At 38.0% G+C, this 19,012-nt stretch overlaps 3 protein-coding genes across 5 annotated transcripts in view; 1 reads left to right on the top strand and 2 right to left on the bottom strand.

The window, feature by feature from the left end:
- Positions 1-1,033: 1,033 nt before the first annotated feature.
- alg10 (ALG10 alpha-1,2-mannosyltransferase) lies at positions 1,034-5,908 on the bottom strand. Its single transcript, XM_084111718.1, has 3 exons — positions 5,532-5,908; positions 5,251-5,448; positions 1,034-3,172 (listed from the first exon to the last, which is right to left on the bottom strand). Exons 1-3 carry the CDS (start codon positions 5,694-5,696, stop codon positions 2,114-2,116), a joined length of 1,422 nt encoding a protein of 473 aa, XP_083967844.1. The 5' UTR covers positions 5,697-5,908; the 3' UTR covers positions 1,034-2,113.
- A 379-nt stretch (positions 5,909-6,287) lies between these two features.
- tprkb (Tp53rk binding protein) lies at positions 6,288-7,718 on the top strand. Its single transcript, XM_084113021.1, has 4 exons — positions 6,288-6,709; positions 7,072-7,194; positions 7,286-7,462; positions 7,538-7,718. Exons 1-4 carry the CDS (start codon positions 6,569-6,571, stop codon positions 7,622-7,624), a joined length of 528 nt encoding a protein of 175 aa, XP_083969147.1. The 5' UTR covers positions 6,288-6,568; the 3' UTR covers positions 7,625-7,718.
- Positions 7,719-7,742: 24 nt separating this feature from the next.
- The window catches only part of srr (serine racemase), a 43,684-nt gene continuing 32,414 nt past the window's right edge, over positions 7,743-19,012 (bottom strand). Inside the window, exons 1-7 of one of the 3 annotated variants that reach the window (XM_084113017.1) lie at positions 16,048-16,211; positions 14,764-14,968; positions 14,492-14,673; positions 14,278-14,408; positions 12,868-13,016; positions 9,029-9,118; positions 7,865-8,911 (exon numbers count right to left, since the gene is read on the bottom strand). In XM_084113017.1, coding sequence (XP_083969143.1) covers positions 8,670-8,911; positions 9,029-9,118; positions 12,868-13,016; positions 14,278-14,408; positions 14,492-14,673; positions 14,764-14,968; positions 16,048-16,119 — 1,071 coding nt within the window. In that variant the 5' untranslated portion in view covers positions 16,120-16,211 and the 3' untranslated portion in view covers positions 7,865-8,669. Of the gene's footprint in view, positions 8,912-9,028; positions 9,119-12,867; positions 13,017-14,277; positions 14,409-14,491; positions 14,674-14,763; positions 14,969-16,047; positions 16,212-19,012 lie in introns of those variants that run through there. The other 2 variants (XM_084113018.1, XM_084113019.1) reach the window with 2 other exon arrangements.

Here is a 19,012-nt window from a genome sequence, read left to right as displayed (position 1 = left end):
GCAGTGTGCGCATGTCAAAAAATCTATTCCAAATTGAAGCTTGTGACATAAACGCACACATCAACCCGATCACATTTAGCGTTCGTGTAAACACTTCATTCAGATTCATCAATCGGAATGAATTCAGTCCGATTGAAATAAAAGTTGTGCATGTAAACCAAGGGGGTAATCTTTCAGCAGGAAACTGAAGCTTCCCCAGGGGCCGCCATTGATTAGCAGACCATCACCTGCTGTTAGCAATCCATTGATTCCCATTCATTTTGGCGTCACTTTGACAGCGAATAACTTTACATCTGAGGTGCTTAAAGACTCCATTTGTCCATTATTTATTTCTAAAGAAACACAAAAATGTATAAAAGGCTCCATTACCTTGTATCTTACGTTATGGCCCCATAGAAGCAGTTTTTGTAAAAATAGGTTAACGATTGCATCATAACCATGCGACTCTCTTTCGCACAGTAGAGAAATTACCGTATGGACAGGAGGAGAAGCTCGCAGGCAATCGGGGGGACGTGGAGGCAAAATGACAAAATAATTCATCAGAATACTTAGCAAAAGTTGCTCCTGCTCCTAGCTCATGGACACCTCCTACTCACACTCTCTGTCTCTGCAAGATTCGGAAGGGAATGATTCAGAGAGCTTCTAATTGACTTTTCTCCGTTGAATCCAATGGGGTCGCTGTGTCCATTTCTTTTACTGTCTATGATGTAAACGTAGCCACTGTCACACCTCTGGTGGTTGTTGCTTTTGTAGTAGATTGATTTAAATTCTAGCAATTCAATTCCAGTTTTACCACTAGGGGGTGTATATGCTTGCGTTGAGTGGGAATTACCTGTTGCTGTAGAATTTTCGGCTTTGTGAAGGTGAAAATTTAAGACTTTTCCAAAAAAACATTTTTGAGACCTAGGTTTTTTTGTGTGTGTGCAAATGTCAAACAATTCTTAAATCAAGATATATATGAAGTCTTGTTTTCTGTGAAATTAATCAAAATTAAGCATTTTTTATGATTAAAGCAAGAACAAAAATCTGCCAATGCTGAGGAAGATGCAATATTTAATGCAACAATGCTATGAATTTATGACTTTCTGCTCTGATTTAGGAGTTTTAAGGCCTATATTTTTGTAAGGGAGAATAAAGACTTTTAAGGATCCACAGAAACCCTGTGATATTTATAAAAAAAAATAAACATTGAAAATAACTCTATGGTGACTGGTGCAAACAGATGACAGGGTTTCTTTATTTGTTCACCTCCCCTACTATGATGGCCGCTACAGTCTGAGGATAAGATATTATGCATACATTTTTAGCCCTTGTTTCCAGAAGAAATCTTAGACTGCCACCTTGTGGAAAACACAAGGCTTATAATGTAGAATAAACAAAGGCATCTGCTCAACTTTACTGAACTACTCAGAACTTGACAGTAAAACAATTGAAGGTACAGAGATAATGAATATGTTCACTTCTGTTTCTGTATCAAAACAAATTTAATACCCCTCAAAAAAGAACGAGAGGAAAGACCAATGAAAAACACAGAAAGACAAACAAAAGAACTTGGAAAACATAGACATCAACCTATTAAGAGTGAGAAATTAGCATTTGAAATTACAAGAGAAAACTAATGTCTACCATAAAAAACAAGGTTTAACAATGAAATACGGAAATGCAAAATAAGACCACAGTTAACAACAGCCACCATAAAATGATTATCCTAATTCAATGAACTCACACATGATTTAAAACGCAAACACAACATGAATGACGGGTGTAAACACTGCTTGTACTTAATATGAGGTGAAATTACAACAAAAATTTAATTCTGAATGGGTTGGTCAGAAAGATGGTTTCATCCAACACTACTCTGCATATCTTTATATACAGAATTTTTATAGTATACAAAGTAAACTAAAACAAACTCCTGATTATACATGTACAAATAAATTAATATCACCATTGGCTTAAATAACCGAAAATGGAGCATTTGAAGATGCAGTATTGCAATGTCATGGCATCATGTCCAATAAAATTCATTTTTTTTATTGATATACGGTGAAAACGTTTCTTTTGCGTATAGAAAATGTGAAACGAACAGCTTTAATTCATTATTCAGGTCAAGTCACCACATGAATCTTTGCGCAGCCGTACTGTCGGGCCACTGAAATGTTTTACAGATGAATATATAGACTGTAGCAGCATTAACTGCGGTATAGAGGCTAAACTCAAGCAGGAGTCTGGGTAAAGACGGCACAGGGACGTGAACGCGATATAACAGATACGGGAGGATGAAATATCGAAACTCCAAGAGTTTCTGCGGAACGGTCGCCGCCACGAGACACGTACAGAACACCAGACACCAGAACAGAGACTTGGACCTCAAAGTATCTAGAAAGTTCCATACTGCGAACACATATCCAGGGACTAAAAGGAAACGGACAAGGTCATGTCTCTGAAAAATCCTATTCCACACATAAAACGGAAAGTGTCGGTTGTCTGCGAGCAGATACTTGTGAACAAAAGTGAATTTCCAGACCAGAAACAGGAAGGACGTCATCAGCACGGCATAGATTAAGGGTTGCTTTCTTAAAGACTGCAGAAACCGGACGACCCTTTGGTAACTCATTGAGGTAGGAAGAGAAAATACGAGCGCAAATGACAGGAAATAGAAAATCTGAGGGAAGTTCAGACATGCTTCGTGACTACTGCGGTCTCCGACCACAATTCCGTCGTTCAACGCCGTGAAAACCACGAAAAGAACGGCTACTGCAATGTACGGCCATGTGGACAAGAACACTGCTTTTATATTGCAGGGCGTTTTCAGGAAATCCAACAGGAAACGCATCACTCTCATCGCACCATTGATGGTTAGAGGGATTTGAGAGGGGGATTTTTCGTCCCGCTTCTTCGACTGTTCGGTTCGCCAGGTCTCGTCCATTTTTTGGGCCACCACGGTGCCGGCGCAGAACGCCACCCAGATGATGTTGGTCTGGCGGAAGAGGACGGCGCAGACGCCGAGGAACGCCGCCGCTTTGTGGCATCCGTACAGAGTCATGAGGTACATGAAGAGCGTGAAGAACGTGGAGCCGGCGTCGGTGTAATACAGGAACGTGAAGAAGTACAGCACGGGGAACGTGGACAGAGCCAGGGCAGAGAAAATTCTACGAGAGGCAGAACGGGACTAGAGAGAGAGAGAATGATATATGATAATAGGATTACACATTCAATTGTTTTTGAGGCGTCATTCAGCGTGGGCTATGTTGTTGCCAAGGTGGTTTGTGTGGTCACTTGGTGCCTTTGTTGAGGTTATTACTTTTCTAAATGATCAGATTTACTGTTTTTACTTGGTGGACAATGAAACAGGCTAAACCAACAGAGTGTTGACACTACACACCTTAGCAACCGCATAGCAACACCCAACAATTCAATTATGAGTTTTGCATGTGCAAATATCAGTCACAGTTTCTTTGGATAATGCAGTGGTTCTCAATCCTGGTCCTGGGGACCCAGAGCTCTGCACAGTTTGTATGTCTCCCTCATTTAACACACCTGATTCAGATCATCAGCTCGTTAGGAAAGAGCTCTGAACTGAACTGGGTGTGTCAGATAAAGGAGACATATAAAATGTGCAGAGCTGTGGGTCCCCAGGACCAGGATTGAGAACCACTGGGATAACGTGTTTAGATACCCCGCATTCACTATTAATGAAATAATTATTATATTTTTTGAAAACTCCTTGTCTCCTGTACTGAATATTCTGTCCCCACCCCCTTATGATGATTAAAAAAAAACAATGACAAAAAATAATTTTGAGGGATAAATTACAATGTTTAAGTGTCTCAAACCATTGAATTTGTCAGTATTTCTTTATTTTGTGCTCGTCTCCAAACCAAGCACCCCCATCAATAATAAATATTTGAATAAATTAAATTTCTTATAATAAATTATAAACATTTTAAAGTCAGGGAAATTCTATTTTTATTCAAACTTTTAAAGCATCAGTTTAATGACATTTATATGTACAATTATTATTATTATTATTATTATTATTTTATAACAAAGCCTCCCTGTTCCCTATATTACTGTCATTACACCAGATTTTTAGTTTTCCAATAGAGTGAATATTTGGTTATGGTTTATAATTTTTATCATTTATAACACAAACTTACTTTCACACCTTAGCAACTGCATAGCAACACCCAACAATTGTGAGTTTTGCATATGCTGGTCACAGTTTCATCAGATCAAAAAAAAAAAAAAAAAAAAAAATCTATTTACTATATTTACTATTAATAAATTATTATAATAGATTTATAGAAACTTTTGTCCCCTGTCTAGCATGATTTTGGAGAAAAGAATACATATTATTATTTGAAGGATACATTTTAATATCTTCAAACTTTTAATGATATCTCTTTAACTTTATAAGTTTATAAGAGAGTCAAAATGTTAAATTCACTAGCATATTTTGAGCTTGCCTCTTAACCAATAATACATTTATATACAGTTTTAAAATCAAGGAAATTCTACTTTTTTATATTGAAAAGAAATTATTATTAAAAAAATAAAAACCTGTCTGCTGTTATTACCTTGATGCCAAGCATTTTAGAAAACAATTGAGTTTTCCAAAAGCGTTTATATTTGGTTATGGTTTTGGTTATACAGGAAAATTTATTATATTTTAAATATTATAACATTTCAGATTTGTGTTTATAATACAGAGTATTTTAAATATGACTAACAGATATGTCTGTTAATAAATATATGTGTGTGTGTGTGTATATATATATATATATATATATATATGTATATATATACAGTATATAGTGTGTGTGTGTGTATATATATATTATTATTATTATTTTTGTATTATATATATATATATATATATTTGGCAAACACTTTACAATCAATTTCCATTAGTTTACTAACAAGAGCAATACATTTGTTACAGTATTCATTAATCTTTCTTAATATTAGCTAATAAAATACAAGTGTTCATTGTAAGTCCATGTCAGCTCAGGTCCATTAAATATTAACATCTTTTGATTTCAATAAATGTGTTATTAAATGTTTAAATTAGCATTAACTAAGATTAATAAATGCTTAAGAAATATTTCTCATTGTTATTTCATGTTAACTAATGTAAACAAATGGAACCTTATTCTAAAGTGTAACCAATATTTAATAAACTTACATGCACCTAATTGAAGAATCACCATTTAACTTGTATGAAAAAAATGAGATCAAATCATACACCTTATCTTTGATGTGCAGCCTGCAGATGATCAGATAGATGATGTAGAGATTGCCACTATTAAAGAGCAGATTGATGAATCTCAGCATGGCAGTAGAGCAAACCACCCTGCCCTTCAGATCTGCCAGCCAAACCACCGGCCTGATCAGACCCACCGATGCCAGATACAGCCCAGGAAGAGTGGTGATCATCGGATCCCACTGTGGAAGAACACACATGGCCATTAATGACCAAACACACACACATACTTACTGAGAGATCCACTCATCATTTACAGCCATACCTCATTAAACTTCCCATCACAGTACTTCTGCGCTTGAGGGACATGGAATATCTCATCCATGTACGGATCTCTCTGTTCCCGTGTGATTTTGGAGAACAGAAGGCAGGATATGAGAAAGTTAACGCTGCACAGAGCCGTGAAGATATAAACCTCAAATCTCTCCATCCTTATTCAAACAAACAAACTCGATCTTTGATGTTATTACGCTTATGGAAATGAGTGGTATATGAGGATGATTAAGATAATATGCGATGCATTAATTCTTTGTAAGCGATATTCATCCGGAGTTTCAAAAATGTGCAAATGTATGCAAAAATCGCATTTTTAAGTTTTGGTTTTTGACAGCTTAGTGGTGCGTCACATACTAGAGTCCGTGTGGAAACCGGAAGCGCGAATAATTAGTTCCCACTTAGATGTTGTCATTGATTATTAAAATAATAATAATACATCTTTTTTTCCGTACTAATGTTGACATATTTTAATATGCGAATCACCTATACTATAGTATTGTTCCTTATTGCTTTTCTTATTAAACATCTGATTAAGTAATTTTGACAAAAGTAACAGAAGACTTGCAATTGTGAAATCTGCTTTCTACTTTAGAATTATTTGATTTTACTTACTGCATATACCATCAGTGTAGTGACACCGAAAAACATGACGCCGAGTTAAAAAATACACAATAAAAAGTTAAAATACAGTGTTATTATTATTTAGGTTGACCAATTAGAAACGACTTCTGGGCCGATAGCCCCCGCCCATTTTACTTTAATACCGAGCACTGCATTAGTGCTTTTTTATTTCTATAGTTGTCTTATACTTTTATAAACTAAGACTTGACCGTAGACTATTTAACGAATGCCTTTTTAAAATATATGGAATATTACCAACGCAATGACATTGATCTCAAGACGGAACACTCCCAGCAACAAATGACGGTGTCACATTATTATTATTCCGTCCGTGGACACACTGGGTAGCGCGTGCTGTCTAACGTTAAATACAGTTGATGTACCGGAGGCATTAAAATATTAATAATGCAGCTTACACAAGATTTAGAACTGTTTCCTGAATACACAGTGACTCAACTGCTCTTCAAAGATGTGAAAAATGCGACGGAGTTGAGAAAAATGGCAGTGAATGGAGAAATAAAAGGCGCCTTGATCAATCCAGCAATGGTAAGAGCACGTAATTATGTACAGTACACGTGTTTATATACACATTTTTATGACTCTAAACTTTGCGTAAAAACCCCAATGTTATACATAGTTGACGCTGAAATACTATGGTCTCAAAACGTACTATGGGAATACCATGTTTTGGATGTTATCATATCATGGCAGTACTGTGATAGATAGATAGATAGATAGATAGATAGATAATGTTTTGGATGGTATCGCCGTTTTTGAATATTTACCATGGTATACTATAGTACTACTATGATATTATGATATGGTAAGTGATGATGTAACCTTTTCCTATTGTTCTGCTGTTATCATAGTTTTGCTGTATATTTACTAATTTCTTGTTCTCTGTAAAGGTTGTGGACGCATTCCAGATCCTGGTGGCAGCAAATAAAGCAGTTCACCTACATGAAATTGGGAAAATGAAAACCCGGGGCCTTTATTCGGAAATAATTTTTAATCTTTCACCCACAAACAACGTAAGTGACGTTCCAGTACAGAAACACAGCTGACATTAACTTTATTTGGTTTACAGGGTGCAATTTTAACTAAGTTTATTGGACCTCGCAGATATCCGAAGCGTTCAAAAGGTTCGGGGTCTCAGACAGTGACAGTGCGGTTCATATTGTGTTAGTACACAATAAAGAAGAGAACCTGAACGTCGATGACATCATCTCAAAGGTGGACGGACAACAGATTCCTGTTGATCAAGTGTCCGATTTGATGGATGCTGCAAAAATTAAAAAGGTTTGTCTCCTTTTAGACAGTACTGATGTAGAACAATCTTGTTTATTGAAAGTACATGCATTTCTCTCTTTACAGCTCTACAAAGTCGCACCGCAGGAGGAAAAGTGCGGCAGCCTTTTGGATGCTGTTGTTTGCAGGATGGCCACTAAAGATGTTGCATAGAGAATATATAGGTGTTGATCTGTAAACAAAAGCCTATTTATTTGAAATTGCTTGGTTTTATAATATTTTTACAAATAAATCATCTTGAAGTTCATTGGCTATTTTGCTGTATCTCTACTTTTCAGATATTCTACACAGAAAATGGGAAAATTTGTACTTTTTGATGATAGAAAAAAAATCAGCATCTTGTGATACATTGTTAACATTCTTTAATGCAGATGTGAGTGTGTGTGTGAGCCGTTAAAACGTAAACTAATGAGATTTATCTAAAAAGGCTCTGAGAGGCTAATTTAAAGTGTATGATTTACATTTATGCATTTAGCAAGCACTTTTATCCAAAGGGACTTACAATAGAGGAACACAAGCAATTCATCACAGAGCCGACATTTTATTTATACCTGATATGTCAATTGCACATTAACAACAATCAAGGCCTTTATATAATCATATGTATATAATATATATCATATGCATGTTTACATTAAATGAAAGCCAAATTTTCACTTTCCATCAAGGCGTCTTCTGATAAACTTTGTGATGTCTAAAATACTAATTTCATACCTCCAGTATGTGAAATATGCAAAAAGATACTGTAGTTGTCAATATTAATAATGTTACGAATGTTAAAAAGAGATTAAACAACACAATTAGTATAACACTGCATATTAGGCAAGTTAGCAAATCACACTGGGGAAAAAAAACTTAAAATTGAACTTAAAAAAAACTAAAAAACATATTTTTATGATGACCACTGACTTTTATTTATTCACAGTGTTTTCATATCTAATAATATTTATTGGTTATTGTACAATTTTAGTGTTTTACACTTAAATGGTAATTAATGCATTAAATCATAAAAACAAGCGATTGTGGCTAGTGGAATATTCATCGACTCAACAAATATATAAATTTTCTCACCCTCGTGTCCTGAATTATTTTATTACGTTTGTGGACACAAAAGGAGACATTTTGTATAACTGCTGTTTTCTATATAATGATTTTCTGTAGTCCATGGCCACTATTTTTAATTAATTTTTGAGTGAGCTTAGTCCGGGAAGTTGCTAAGCTCGTCTTTGCCAATGTTTCCTCCGCTGAGAATGACCACCACACTCTTATCACTGATATCTGGAATTTTGTCATTGGTGACGGCAGCGAACGCCGCAGTTCCTGAAGGTTCAACAACGAGACCAGCCTTATAAAGCGTGGAAACGGCAGATTTGATCTCCTCGTCGGTCACCAGCACAATGTCCTCCACGTACTTCTGACAAAGCTCATACGGCAAGGTACCTGTGGTTCAATCCCAATACACAAGTTTCAGTTAGCTCAAACAAAAATCCTGAATCTTAAATAATGTAAAGTTATAAGAACACTGTTGTAAAGTTTCATTTAAAGTAGATTTCATACCTGCAAATGGTGGCGCTAGCCCCGAAGCGATGCTTTTAGCATCCATACCAACAGGCTTCTTCTCAATGAAGCTCTTGTACATTGTACACGCTGTTGAAAATCAGAGGTTTTAACAATGTGCACCTGAACAACTCCGATAAGGTCACGGGTTGCGTGAACGTAGCATAAGCTCGTTGTTTTGGTTCAGAAGGAACTGCAAAAGGAGGCTGCAGTTTGTTTGTGGAGCTCTACAACTGTACTACAGCCTCACTGAATGTGCTAATGCAGGGTGTGCAAAGGTAGGACACCCTATCATTACGTTTGGACCGAATGCAATGATTGGACAATCTTTTTTTTGGCCCTGAGACTTCCACAGAAGATATAAATATACAGTGAGGAAAATAAGTATTTGAACACCCTGCTACTTTGCAAGTTCTCCCACTTGGAAATCATGGAGGGGTCTGAAATTGTCATCGTAGGTGCATGTCCACTGTGAGAGACATAATCTAAAAAAAAAAAAATCCAGAAATCACAATATATGATTTTTTAACTATTTATTTGTATGATACAGCTGCAAATAAGTATTTGAACACCTGTCTATCAGCTAGAATTCTGACCCTCAAAGACCTGTTAGTCTGCCTTTAAAATGTCCACCTCCACTCCATTTATTATCCTAAATTAGATGCACCTGTTTGAGGTCGTTAGCTGCATAAAGACACCTGTCCACCCCATACAATCAGTAAGAATCCAACTACTAACATGGCCAAGACCAAAGAGCTGTCCAAAGACACTAGAGACAAAATTGTACACCTCCACAAGGCTGGAAAGGGCTACGGGGAAATTGCCAAGCAGCTTGGTGAAAAAAGGTCCACTGTTGGAGCAATCATTAGAAAATGGAAGAAGCTAAACATGACTGTCAATCTCCCTCGGACTGGGGCTCCATGCAAGATCTTACCTCGTGGGGTCTCAATGATCCTAAGAAAGGTGAGAAATCAGCCCAGAACTACACGGGAGGAGCTGGTCAATGACCTGAAAAGAGCTGGGACCACCGTTTCCAAGGTTACTGTTGGTAATACACTAAGACGTCATGGTTTGAAATCATGCATGGCACGGAAGGTTCCCCTGCTTAAACCAGCACATGTCAAGGCCCGTCTTAAGTTTGCCAATGACCATTTGGATGATCCAGAGGAGTCATGGGAGAAAGTCATGTGGTCAGATGAGACCAAAATAGAACTTTTTGGTCATAATTCCACTAAACGTGTTTGGAGGAAGAAGAATGATGAGTACCATCCCAAGAACACCATCCCTACTGTGAAGCATGGGGGTGGTAGCATCATGCTTTTGGGGTGTTTTTCTGCACATGGGACAGGGCGACTGCACTGTATTAAGGAGAGGATGACCGGGGCCATGTATTGCGAGATTTTGGGGAACAACCTCCTTCCCTCAGTTAGAGCATTGAAGATGGGTCGAGGCTGGGTCTTCCAACATGACAATGACCCGAAGCACACAGCCAGGATAACCAAGGAGTGGCTCTGTAAGAAGCATATCAAGGTTCTGGCGTGGCCTAGCCAGTCTCCAGACCTAAACCCAATAGAGAATCTTTGAAGGGAGCTCAAACTCCGTGTTTCTCAGCGACAGCCCAGAAACCTGACTGATCTAGAGAAGATCTGTGTGGAGGAGTGGGCCAAAATCCCTCCTGCAGTGTGTGCAAACCTGGTGAAAAACTACAGGAAACGTTTGACCTCTGTAATTGCAAACAAAGGCTACTGTACCAAATATTAACATTGATTTTCTCAGGTGTTCAAATACTTATTTGCAGCTGTATCATACAAATAAATAGTTAAAAAATCATACATTGTGATTTCTGGATTTTTTTTGTTTGATTATGTCTCTCACAGTGGACATGCACCTACAATGACAATTTCAGACCCCTCCATGATTTCTAAGTGGGAGAACTTGCAAAATAGCAGGGTGTTCAAATACTTATTTTCCTCACTGTATATATATATATATATATATATATATATATATATATATATATATAAAGATTATATTTAGAGCACTTCTATTATTTGTGAAGAGAGTTTTAAGTCAAGTCAAGTCAAGTCAAGTGTATTTATATAGCGCTTTTCACAATACAGATTGCATCAAAGCAGCTTCACAGCATTAAACCAAAATAACACAACAAGGTTGTTTCTAGTGTAAATTTATTGATTGATAAAATTAAATTAATATCCCCAAAATATCCCCAACTGAGCAAGCCAAAGGCAACAGTGGCAAGGAACCGAAAACTCCATCAAGTGACCTAATGGTGTCCTAAAACTCCATCAGGTGACCCAATGGAGAAAAAAAAACCTTGGGAGAACCCAGGCTCAGTCGGGGGCCAGTTCTCCTCTGGCATTTATGAACTAGAGGCCAGATTGTAGTTTGAACAGTAAGATTTAAAATGTTATATGAATGCCTGGCTGAAGAGATGCGTCTTTAATCTAGTTTTAAACTGGGAGAGCGAGTCTGAGCAACGAACAGTATCAGGAAGGCTATTCCAGAGTTTCGGAGCCAAATGTGAAAATGCTCTCCCTCCTTTGGTGGATCTGGATATCCTAGGTATGACCAAAAGCCTCGAATTTAGTGATCTTAAAGAGCGCGATGGATTATAGGGCGATAGAAGATCCGTTAAATAGACTGGAGCTAAGCCGTTTAGGGCTTTATAAGTCAGTAGCAATACCTTGTAATTGATACGGAACTTTATAGGTAACCAATGCAGTGATGATAAAATCGGTGTTATATGATCATATTTTCTTGATCTAGTAAGAACTCTAGCGGCTGCATTTTGGACTAACTGTAGCTTGTTTATTGAGGATGCAGGACAACCAGCTAATAAAGCATTACAGTAATCTAGTCTCGAGGTCATGAATGCATGAACTAACTTTTCTGCATCGGAAACTGATAGCATATTACGTAGCTTAGCAATGTTTCTAAGGTGGAAAAAGGCTGTTCTTGTAACATATGAAATATGATTTTCAAAAGACAGGTTGCAATCGAGTATAACACCCAGGTCTTTTACTGTAGAGGATAAAGTAACAGGACATCCTACGATGTTAAAATTGTATTGTGAGAGGTTTTGTGGGCGTTTTTTTTGAACCGATAAGTATTATCTCTGTCTTGTCTGGATTTAATAAAAGAAAATTACGTGTCATCCAATCTTTGATATCTTTAACACATTCTGTCAATTTGGATAATTTAGCGTTTTCATCCGGCCGTGATGAAATATATATTTGAGTGTCATCAGCATAACAATGGAAACTAATTCCATGTTTCCTTATAATATTTCCAAGTGGCAGCATATATATTGAGAATAGTAGAGGGCCCAACACAGATCCCTGCGGCACTCCATAGTTTACTGGAGTTATGATCGATTTTTCTCCATTTAAAGAGACAAAATGGTAGCGGTCAGATAGGTATGATTTGAACCAGCTTAATGCTTGTCCTTGAACACCAGTATAATTTTGTAGTCGATCTAAGATCGATCTACTGATCTTTTAACCAGTATAACAAATAGTGTTTATGAAAAACATTAATTACCCTAGTTTTAAGGGAATTAGATCATAAAAATATCTTAATTTAATTATGATTTACATGACTTTTCCTTAATACGATTGCTTGAAGGTTCAGTGCTGGGATATTATCATTATCAACTAAAACCATACAAAAATGTCATTATTTAAAATAAAATAAATATTAACTGATTTTTTTTAAACATATTTTATTTCAGCTATTTGCCAAGGCAACATTTTTGAAATGGCATCATTTCATGAGCATGACTCTCAAACATCATTTTAAAAGGTAATTGGCATATTCACCTCCTTCTGGTTCCACTCCATAGATTTTTGTGTTCTCACAACCAGACAGTTTGACGGCAGCTGCCACACCAGCAAGTAACCCTCCTCCACCACAGCAAACCACCACCACATCTGGACAGGGCACAACCTCCAGGATCTCAAAACCTAAGCTATCATTGGAAAAAGACACTAGCATGAGTGAACCAATTATAATACAATATTTCATACAAAATGAAAATGCCATCATCATTTACCAACTCTGATGACAAACTCTGAGCTGTATGACATTATTTTCTAGTTTTTGCACCCAAAAAGTAGATTGTGGACATGTTCACACAGCTCTTTTCCATACAAGTTTCATTAATACTGATAAAACTTTTATCTTTTTATTTTTTACATTTATGATACCTTTTCTTTTTGGAGCTTGACAGTCACAGTTACTGTTGGGGGTAACGAATTACAAGTAACATGAGTTATGTAATCAGATTACTTTTTTCAAGTAATGAGTAAAGTAACATTACTTTTTTTTTAATTTACAAAATATCTGAGTTACTTTTTCAAATAAGTAACGCAAGTTACTTTGTTTTCCCATTTACTGTCTCCATGTTGAGAGAAATCGTGAGTAAAAGTGAAGAGGTGTTGTTTGAACATAATGCTTATTGTAGTTCTAGACTAAATGTGAGTAGGCATCAACTTATCTTACTTCTAATTCAGTATTTAAAACTCAGAATATTACTCAAATCTGAAATAATAAATATGTTAAATAACACAAATATACTTTATTTAGTCTCACTTTATTAACCAATGTCTTTGCAGCTGACCATCAGTGATTCAATTCAACCATACAAATAAGTAAAAATGACTTTAGATAAACATCACATTTGTGTTTATTTTTATTGCTGAATTAAAAGTGTTAAACTTTCTTCTTTTGTCTCCTATTCTTCTGCAATCCAAAATGGCAGCACAGCTGAAAAGTTTATTTGAGCTGCGCCCTCTACTGAACAACTGTGAATTTGCATGAGGCTTATTCATTTCTCTTTTAGTGTGTGAAAGGAACTTTACATTTACCAAGAACATAACTGTTGTTATTAAAAAAGAATCAGGCAAGCCCAGCCCAGGTGGGAAAAAGTAATGCAAAAGTAACATTGCACATTACTTACCATAAAAAAAGTAACACAATTAGTTACTTTTTAGGGAGTAACGCGATTTGTAACTCATTGCTTTTTAGAAGTAACTTTCCCCAACACTGGTCACAGTCACCATTCAATTTCACAATAGAGGAAAAGCAGTGAACATTCCTCAAAATACCTCCTGTTGTGTAAAACTAAAGAAAGTCATGCAGGTTTGGAGTGACATGAGGGTGAGTAAATAAAGACAGGGTTTTCAAGCTTTGGATGACCTATTTCTTTAAATCCCAGACATGTATTTAACCTGGCATGTCCAGCGATAAGGTCCGGATCATCATAGGAATGTAGAAAGGTCATGCTACCCTCTCGAACACATCGGTTAACAACATCCATGAGACGAGTAGTTGGCGCTCTTTCAACCTCAACTCCCAAACTCTACAAATGTTTGACACATTTTGTTTTGTTAAAGATTCAATAAAGAAAAAAAGTGCAAAGTGTATAAATAAAGTGTGGAATACTTGTATCAGCAGAGATCTGGAGATGGGGGCGGTTTCTGGCATCACCACTTTGCCTTTGGATCCATAATGCTTACATGCATACGCAAAAGACTTCCCATAATTCCCAGCAGACATGGTCACAAAATTGTCTCCTTTGAGTCTCCTGGCAAACTGGTTTGCAACACCTCTTATTTTAAAAGAACCTGCAGAACGAGAAAAGACAAGTTTAAAAACTTTTGTATGCTACACTGTATGCAACCATAACCAAATCAAACAGACAGACACAAACCGACCCGTCCTTTGCATGTTCTCCAGTTTGATGTGAATTTTGCCGGATGTTTTGAGCGGCAGTGTGGTTTGGCACCATGGGATCATTGGTGTGTTGATCACATCCAGCGGGCTGAATCGCACAGTCCCACAGGCCTCTCTGAGCATCTCTACTGTAATGCTGTCTGCTGACACTTCTTCCATTGCTCTTGGGCGATCAGTCAAACTTTCCTAGATTGATAATGGATAAATGTACAAAATCAAAGTAAACATTTATTAATATACACATATATATATATATATATATATATTTTTTTTTTGTATAATTCATACATACTTTATTATCATTCAAAATAATTATTGTATATCTTATGATTATTGTTGTTTTTTATTAACAAATCCGATCCGGCACCTCATTTTGGGGATCCCCCATCTCATACACCACTGAAAGATATTTAAATGACGTACACGTTTAAGAAAATTAAGTATAATAACGATAGTGTTATCAATAACTTGTATACATGTATAAATGTATAAAATTGTATTAAGAAGTTAAAGAAATGCTGCTACAAAGTGGTCCAATGCCATGTTTTGGCAATGGCCTATTGGATTTGACTGCTATTCCTGTTTTCAACACATGACAATAAAATAGGCAATACAAACTTTGATGCACTTCTGTTATCTGTGAAGCCGAATAATTAAGGCTCAATTTGGTTGTTGGAATAATGTAAATAGGTCGCATGCCTACGCATCTTTTAAAGTCCCCCTGTGGTTATAATCACGTTTCTAATGTTGTTTAAATGTCTGTGTGGGGTTTTTAATATACTTTTAAGTCAACACCATTGCTAAGTATTTTCTCTTTAAAACTGCAGTGCTAAATTTTTTCTAAATGTCATAATCATTTGTTAACAAACAAGTAGGCCTACTACATTGTTTAAATTAGGCTAATACATTTTTCGCTAACTGTGATTTTGTATATGTACATTTCTGAAATACATAACTTAGACAGTTACCTCTGATAACAGATCACTCTAAATTGTAACGTGGACTCAAAGCTGTTTTGAAATGATTTGTATTGTGAAAACTGTTATACAAATAAATGTGAATTGAACTGAATTTAAAGACAGTCTCAAAAACGCGATTTGAAATCGCTGGTGTTTCTGACGTCACAAACTACCACTGGAAACATGGTTTGTGTAACATTAGCAACACACTATTAGCTGTTTGATAACAAAGTCAAGCAAAAGGCTAATCATATTGATTACCATTTTGTCCGACGTTGCAAAGAGATACTATTGTGCAGCGTTTACCTCAGTAAGTTGGCCGAGAGAATCTGTGAGCTGGCATGAATGAGTGGAGGAGGGGCTAATTAACATATTCATAGGTCCGCGTACACTATAAGCAAAGGAGGCTGAATCCAGCTTCTTATTCGCAGCTTCTTTTGACGCTATCCGTTCCACCTTAAAAGACGTGAACTTCCGCGTTTGTTCGCTCACGCTTAACTTAGGGACCGTGCAGTTTTTCTCTTTTTCACGTTTTTTAAGGGATTGTGTTGTTTTTGTGTCTATTTTCAGAATGAAAGAATAATAAACTATTTTGAAATGCAAATAACACTGATGTAGGCTATCAGCGAAAATGGACTGTAAACATATAAAGGTACATCATTACAGTATTCTTTAATTATTGCATATCATCAGCTCAATTTAGGGACCATGTGGTTTTTCTCTTATTCACACTTTTTAGGGATCCTGTTACTATTGTGTCTATTTTCAGAAAAGAATATTAAACTATTTTGAAAGGTAAATAACACCGAAATATCTGTGAAAATGACTGTAAAAAATATAACAGCATTCTTTAATTTGCACATGCCACCATTTGAATACAGTAATTAAGAAATTGAATTTAAAAAATAATTAAAACAATTATTACAAATTTCAATATCACAAGGTAAATACAGATTATTCCAGCTCCAGCTTGGCATCTCTTATGAAGACTTCAGATGACCCGACACCTTTGAATAGATGGAATAGAACACCTACCCCTGCAAGGACTCCAGAACATCACACATGGATGACTATACAAAACGATCATGTTATCACTGCTTTAAAATGCACACTAATTTAGCTTAAATGCATATATAATATTTGTAAATACTATAAATTATACTATCTTACAACTGTTCTTTTTGATATCATCTCATAAAATGCTGTTGTGGTTTTGTAACATAGAAACATGCATTTTCTGTAAAGCTGCTTTGAAATATGTATTATGAAAAGCACAATTTTAGAATTTTTTACTGTAGCATTTTGAAGTTATGGACCCATGAAGTTGACAAATTTGACAATACAGTTAAAGGAGAATTTGCATTGTTGGCCCATTTGGAGGCACTATATCTCAGCTGCCTTTGAGGGTGTGTTAAAAGTCGCACTGGCGCCTTATACCCAGTGTGCTTGACAGTGTGCCCACCATCTCCTGAAGAGCTGCTCCTTTCATCTCACAGGCTGCGTCGCCTTCCTGTGGGACACTCAACGTTGCGACCTGGGTGAAGGCTGCTGCTGTGGCCGCACCGGAGCAGATGTAGACAACGCAGGGGGATGCCCTTGGAGACTATTTGGCGGGGAGACAGCCCCAGGCGGGCCGGTGGTGGCAACAGCATCCCGCCGGGGCAGGATGTGTTTGATCGCCTCCATCTGCTTCTGTATTGCGGAGAACTGCTGAGCAAATTTCTCGACAGTGTCGCCAAAGAGAGTCTTGACTCAAAGGGAGTCAAGAAAGCAGACTTTGTCAACTCCCTTCATCTTTGCCAGAGATGCCTTTCCTGGAACACTAGTGTGGACATCGTCTCACCGTGCAGTCACCTGGAGGGTGAGGTCCGTCACTGTCCGCAGTTCCTGAATCAACCTTGGGTCAGAACTTCCCTCATGCAGCTCTTTGAGTGCTTTGGCCTGGTATACTTGCAGGAGGGCCATAGCATGCAGGGCGGAAGTAGCCTGTCCAGCAGCACTGTTGTCCTTGGCCGCAAGTGGCATCACTTTTCTGGCATGAATGCACTGCAACTGCACACTCCATCTGGGGGATCTCCACGTTATGGGTCTCCACGTACCCCTTGGCTGCCCCACCGTCGAGTGCAGTGAGAACAGTGAAGGCAGCGAAGTGGCTTTGGGCAGAAAAAGGTGCCTTCCTCGACTTTTTGACCTCATCATGCACCTCCTGGAGGAAAGGAACTGGGGCGGGACGCTGCTGTTCAGCATGCCCTGTGCCAAGAAACCAATCATCCAACAGTGAGTGTTGGGGACAAGGTAGAGGGTTCCACTCGAGCATGATGCTTGCGGCGGCCCGGGAAAGCATGGCAGTCAACTCTAGGTCAAACTCGAACAGCGCTATTCTCCATGAAGGAGGCAGTGCAGCCGAGTCTTCATTCCCAGAGGACTCAAGCCTGCCCTCCAATGCAGCGATCAACATCCGGTCCTCCACGGGAGCCCCGAATGAGATACTAGGTCCCTCATGGGAAGGACCAGCAGCCTCACCCAGAAGCTCCACAGCCTGTGATGCGAAAGAGGTTTGGGAGGGCGGCGGGGACTGACCAGCAGGAGAGCTCCCGCTATAACCTTCAGATCACCCTGTGTATTAACCGAAGTGGAGGGAATAGAGAAACCAGATCAGGGAATAGCACAGTGGACCCTTTTTCAAGTTATTGGGAGTCTCGATCTCAACATCGCAACTACTGTATCATCTTTCTGCAATGGGTAAATAACCCATCAAAGACGCTACCTCAGCATGCTTAGGGCCCAGACACGCGAGGCAGTGATCGTGGCTGTCAGACGGGGCCAGGAAACAACCACATCCAGAAACACACAGGTGGAATGACATCTTGAAAGAGACGCAACTGTACTCAAAAGCGAAAGCTTAGCTGTGTGAATGTTGCACGCTGCCTTTTCTACCCGTATGTATGGGGAGTGGCTTGTGATGCAAATCTCATCTGCCAATGTGCATTGGCTTGTTTTGTTACCACTCAAAGGTGATTGGAGTAGAGGTCTTCACAGTGAACCCGAGACCCGTCGACCCGGGACCCGACCCGGGACCCGTGCGGGTTCGGGTCTATATTTTAAATGATCAGCCGGGTCCAGGGTCTATATTTTAAATGATCAGCCGGGTCCGGGTCGGGTCCGAATCTATTACTTCGGGTCCCGGGTCTGTTTAACATTGTGTGTAATACCCGTGCGATCGGAGTCATCAGATCAGACTCGAAGAAAACCAGGCCGTGAATAGACACTG

The sequence above is a fragment of the Abramis brama genome (genome assembly GCF_963993115.1).
Source record: "Abramis brama genome assembly, chromosome: 4".
NCBI lineage: Eukaryota > Metazoa > Chordata > Actinopteri > Cypriniformes > Leuciscidae > Abramis > Abramis brama.
This window is presented reverse-complemented; position numbering and strand designations above follow the sequence as displayed.